Genomic DNA, 6,000 nt, shown 5'->3' with positions numbered 1-6,000 from the left:
GCAGCATACAGGTTAATAAACTTCTATGTGTTTTCTGCTGCTAATGTGTTTTTGTTTTTGTAGGGGATCTCAGCCTAGAACTCAGAAGGGTAGAAGGACAATTGTTTCTCCTCCCTGCTTCGATCAGGAGCCCTAGCTCAGGGTTATAAGGAACAACTGTCCCTGGTTTGGGAAACGGCTCCACCCTCCTAGAAGAGGCACAGTCTCCACGCCTCCACTGGCTTCTTGTTCGCGCTCCTCCTCTTCGAATGCTTTCTCCTCTGGGTCACCCATTCAGCAGCCATTGGTAACATCTTGAAAAATAACCTCATCTGTGGGCCAACAGAGAAAAACAGTCACAGCTTTCCTTGTAGGGCTTGGCAATACACAAAGATCTTTATTCATACAAATAACACTCAAGCAGGTCACTCACTGTTAGAATAAATTAACAAGCCCCTATTATTATTATTATTATTATTATTGTATATTTGTAATTGTTTTCAAGGAGAGGAAGGGAGAGGGAGAGATAGAAACATCGATGAGAGAGAAACATCAATCTGCTGCCTCCTGCACCACCCCCTACTGGGAATCGAGCCCGCAACCTGGGCATGTGCCCTGACCAGGAATCAAACCAGCAATCTCTGGGTGCATGGGTCTACACTCAACCACTGGGCCACACCAGCCAGGCAACAAGCACCTTTTAGGAGGCTACAAAAGGTTAGCTTTTGTCTCCAGATATCTTTCCCTAATTTTGGCTTTTACCATTTATCCACAAAAAGTCCTTTCTGCAGCATGAACAAGGAAGCCTAACCTACCTCCTACTATCCCTCGGCTCCTGTCCCTCTAATACTGGCTGTAGGGGAAAGGGAGGTTTATTCTCAAGGTGAAACTTAACTGTTCATTTGATTCCTTTTACAGAAGTCTGTATTAAGGTTAATGGAACAATAACAACGAAACACACCCACAAATCGATGAGACAATGAGCATTGTTTTGAAGTGTTTATATTTTTGTCAAAAATATGTATAGCCTGAAACAATCACTAAAGTAGCAGATCCTACTTTTTTAAAGTTTCGATTTTCCAAATTCTATTGGTTTAATACTGAAAGTTCACTTGTGCCAAGTGTGCAAAAGCTAGTCCACTTTCTCAATATTTGGTAATCTCTGTTGAAAATAAAGCCTGTTGAGTGAATGAACAGAATACGAAGTGTCAGGGAGGTTCCAACCCGAAAGTCTGAATTAGTTCTGTGGTGGAGACTGCTAAACTGTCCCCAGGAATCACTCTCCCTTTTAAAATAGAACCACTGCCCTCTCTACCCCAGGTTCTAATTGGGGACCTGGCTGCCTAGTTAGGGACCATATTTCCCAGCCTCTCTTGCAGCTAGCTCTGGCCACATGACTAAAGTTTTGTTTGGTCAATGGATATAGGCAGAAGTGACATGTGTAACTTACAATGCTCGCCCTGGACTGCTTTCCCTCTTCCTGCTGGCCAGGAATCAGTGACAAGGACAGAGCCGGATCCCCGGAAAACCTTGGAGGTACTGAATTTGAGAAAAACATCTATCTTGTTTCAACCACAGGGTTTTGGATCTCTTGGTCACAGCAGCTTACTCTGTACCCTAATGCATACAACTGTAGGTGTATTCCTTCTTTCCCTGATAAGCCCCACCACCAAACTTCTCCACTAAATTGTTTGGATTTATTGAAACAATTAAAAAGCCAAATTAATGAATTCAGTAACATTTATTTTACATGAAACAATTTTCAAAGAATACATTTAAAAACCATCTAAATACTGATTTTATTGCATTACAAAAATTGAGAGGCACAATTGAAGTATTCAAATAAATTGTGAAGGGTAGAGGTGGGGGCCTAAGAATCGCTATTCACGATGTTCTTTAGTCACTTACAGGCTCTGGGTACAAGAGTCTTTACCATGAGGCACTAGTGCACGTCATTTAGTAGGAATAAATCACATAAAATATATACTTTTATACAGAAAGTGTTATTGTCACCTTCAATTACTTATAAAAACTTCATTTAAAATTGCACAAAAGTTCTCTTTAAAATTGATAACTCCCAGAAGACAGGGCTTAGAACTAAGTATCTGTCTAAATAATTCATTACAAATAATTAGGTTTCCATTTCTTCAGAGATTAAAAAAAAATCTATGAAGAATTACATTATTCAAATGGGACACTTAAATTTTTTTCATAGGAAAATAGGTTTACACATTTGTCCCTCGTCAGCTAAATTCATTTCTCCCTACTTTAACACAAATCACAGAATGTCCAAAGTTTTAAATCAGAGTACCTATTCCACAGTATAATGTGGAAGTGTTTATATTAATTCGCTTTGTGTGTCGTTCGAGTATAGTATCAAATTATCAAAAAGGCACAATGGGTACATTCTTCGGAACAGTTTTGGTCTTTAAAAAAAAAAAATCACACGTTTATGAGCAGTGATTCCAATCATGTTTAAAAACAAAAATATGAAACAGATTCATTTCCCGATCCAGGTGATACCGAATCAACGACATTTCTGCAGGCACTTCACTTTCCATAGAATTTCTTGTTCAGCAGGTATATGAGAAGGTTGACATTCACTTTAACCTTATCAAACATTTTCATTACAGCTACTCCTTCATATTGCATCTCAAGTAAATCCTGAAATTTAAGGAACATCATTAAATCTCAAACTTGACGTTTAGCACATTTGAAAAACATTCCAGAACAACTTGTTGACAAAAATAAGATTCGAGTGACCTAATGACCTAGGTAGGGGTTCTTCCACTTTAACATGTGTCGGAATCATCTGGTTAAAACAGAGGCTAGTTAAAACATGCTGGGCCCCACACCAAGGAATTCCTGATTCTGTAGCTCTGGGGTGGGGCCCCAATATTTGTATTTTAACAAGTGCCTATTCATGATGATTATATTTTTGGCCTGCGTACCGGGTACCATACTTTGAGAATCACTTACCTAAATGAAAGGAAATAGATTTTTAGAACTGATAAAGACCACTGGAAGAAAACCATTATGATTAAGTTAATTCAGATATATAATTTTAATTTTTAATTGAAAAATTCGAAACAAATGTTCCAGCAAGATGGGGTATATCCTTTAGAACAACAGTGTTTTCTAAAGTGAACTGAGCAACACAATTCATTAAGGAGTAAAAAGAATATTAGAGAACTATTTATTTTGTTCACTTTTTAAACATTTAAATTTTGTATAATTATAAAGTATATTTTTAGTATAGTGATAGATGCAAGTATATTTTATAAATAAATATGTACAAATGGGGTGAGATGATCATGCTATTTATTTTTGAAGCTGTATGATTGAAATTTGGAGACCTGCTGTACAAAGTTAACTCCTTCTGACCCGGACTACTTCTGTTCCTATACTGAGAACAAGCCCTCATTCCCAAGTCAGTCTATCATTCTGTGTTCCCCTGCCACCATATAACAAAGAAAATAAACTCACCTGCTAAAATTCATAACTGGGTCCCACCAGCCATATGCTTGAGACTAAGTAGTAACATTTCAAAATACACAGGACAGGAGACCTTTGCCAAAGAGAACTGCCCCAGGCTAATACCCAGGTCTCGTTTTCTTATGTCTAGCTTTGGAAATTTCTTGGTTCTTAATGATAATGTCTTATGTCTAGTGCTGGAAATTTCTTTCTTAGTGATAATGTCCTATGTCTAGCTCTGGAAATTTCTTGGTTCTTAATGAAAATGTCTTAAGGAAGGCCACCTGAAGAAGTTGAAATAATTTTTGAGAGAACTTGGCTCTTGTTAGCTTCCTCCTCTACTTCTTCAATTACCTCCAAATGCACTCAACTAAACCCTTACATTATTTAAATATGCGTCTGAGCCGGAAATTCCATAGGGAACTGAAGTTCTTTCATCAAGAATGCTTTTACCTACTAAAGTGTACTGGTGGTTCACTTTTCCTTTGGGAAAGGCAAAGTCTGTTCATCCAAATCTCTTAGAAAAGAAATCAATAGAATTAAGTTGAGAAGGAATGGCCAATGCAGGGGAATTAGCTGGGCCCCCCAGGTGGGGAGCAGAGAACATATAATCATTACACTTGCCATTGGAAGACCAGATTTTAGTCTTAGCTCCACCATTTGCTATCCTGTGATCTTGCAGTGTCACATAACCCCTGTTTCCTTGTGTGTAAACTGAGGGTAACACTCTTAACCTCACAGGAGAGTTACTGGGCATATGAGATCAAGGTATCTGCAAACCCTTTTCTTGTCAGGATCGGCTGGAACCTGTGAGAGAGGCAGTGGAGCAGAGCAATGAAGACCGTGGACTCCAGCTGCCTCTTCCCTAATCAGCTCTCTGCACCTCCCGTTCTTCAACTGGGAAAGGGAGAATCCCAACCCTGCAGCCTCAGTAAGCACAGGCCATTATTTGTATAAGCAGAACATCTTCATGTAAATCTCACCCTCCTGTTATGTATATAGCCTATAGCTATAGGATATAACCTTTAGGAACTAAGGGAAGAGTGGGCTGAAGTAAACCTAGACACAATGCTACAAGGCATCTTCCTTGGACCTGTTAGAAACTTCTTTTTTTGTTAATCCTCACCTGAGGATATTTTTCCATTGATTTGTGGAAGGGAGAGGGAGACACAGAGAGAGAGAAACATGATGTGAGAGAGACACATCAACTGGTTGCCTCCTGCATGCACCCTGACTAGACCTGGGGGTTGAGCCTGCAACTGAGGTAAGCACCCTTGACTGGAATTGAACCCGAGACCCTTCAGCCTTTGGATCGACGCTCTACCCACTGAGCCAAACCAGCTAGGGCTGTTAGAAACTTCTTGACTCAGAGTAAAGATCTGGCCATCATGTTTCTCTTGGTAATTCACTTGATAATGTAATTGTCTGAAAGCTATACGTATAAAGCTGACTTTATGTCTGACAGCTAATGTATGTAGGGCCAGCTCCTTGGACAGTCATCCTGTGCAGGGTTTCATCATCAGAAGGGCCTTGTACTTTAATGTGCTGCTGTCATCATCTTGAAATTCTCAATAATTATAAAAACGAATATTATTTTCAGTTTACATCGAGCCTTGCAAATCTTATAGGTGGTCTTGAAGATATGGTAATGACTTTAAAAATCTCGGGCTTATTAGCTAAGGAGTAACATTTCACAATTATGTGGATAAATGGATGGTATGAATAGCTGATCCCACTGCATACTAAATCCTTAACAAAATTTGGTATTTGCATCCGTGTTCAAAGGAAATGGCATGGAATTTCTGAGGCCCTTCTAAACAGGGGTCTCTTGGTCACTTGGCATTCATCCGTCCAGTTGATATTGATTGGTCTCGGGTCCTTGCCTGCCTGGCAATCGCATGGTATGTCTGCCATCTCTGGAGAAGAATCAGTAACCAAAGAGCATTCTTTTCTCTTCCCATATTTGTCAAAGTGTTACATGAAGTAACTCAAGACTTCCAGTTAAATTGTTGGATGGATACAGTTAGTGATGTTTAAATTCAGTTAGAAAACAATACTGTTTATTTAAGTATACTTTTCATAATTACATAGTGTCTTTTATTTCTCTCTCTATACTCTAATTTACTCCATTATCTCACTGTTCTTATCATGCCCATTTAGCTCCCATTTTCGTTTTAAGTTACAAGAAGGCTAGACAGAAAAGAGGGCTCTGGTATCTGCTCCCTGGAGGGAGGTAATGTCAGGGCTCTCAGGGCTGGGCTGGGCGGGCAGTGAGGCTGGGACATACATCATGCCCAGGGGCTTGTCAAGATGATTCATGTAGAACACCTGAAAGCCATTTCATACAAGTAGTTTGGGACCCAGGTAAATAGGCATCATTGCCATTTAAAAATTCTTATACAAAAAAGAAAACTCACTTACTTCTCTAAATTGATTCTGTGCTAAGAATTAAAAAGTTGGGAGCAGATGAACTTAAATGTTGGGTTGTACCCTCCCTTCATTTTTGGAGGACGGTGACACACAGACTGGGTGTCTCAGTTTCTGTTC

The 6,000-nt window shown here is 39.4% G+C and overlaps 1 protein-coding gene across 1 annotated transcript in view; it reads right to left on the bottom strand.

Annotated features, from left to right (window-relative positions):
- Nucleotides 1–1,701: 1,701 nt before the first annotated feature.
- Nucleotides 1,702–6,000, bottom strand: part of IQGAP2 (IQ motif containing GTPase activating protein 2) — a 267,890-nt gene continuing 263,591 nt past the window's right edge. Inside the window, exon 36 of the mRNA XM_070412211.1 lies at nucleotides 1,702–2,643. Coding sequence (XP_070268312.1) covers nucleotides 2,530–2,643 — 114 coding nt within the window. The 3' untranslated portion in view covers nucleotides 1,702–2,529. The remainder of the gene's footprint in view (nucleotides 2,644–6,000) is intronic.

This window comes from Myotis yumanensis, unplaced genomic scaffold (genome assembly GCF_028538775.1).
Source record: "Myotis yumanensis isolate MYYU_CA2020_CCGP unplaced genomic scaffold, mMyoYum1.0.hap1 SCAF_4, whole genome shotgun sequence".
Lineage (NCBI taxonomy): Eukaryota > Metazoa > Chordata > Mammalia > Chiroptera > Vespertilionidae > Myotis > Myotis yumanensis.
Note: the sequence above shows the minus strand (reverse complement) of the source record. Positions and strands in the feature narration are given on the sequence as shown.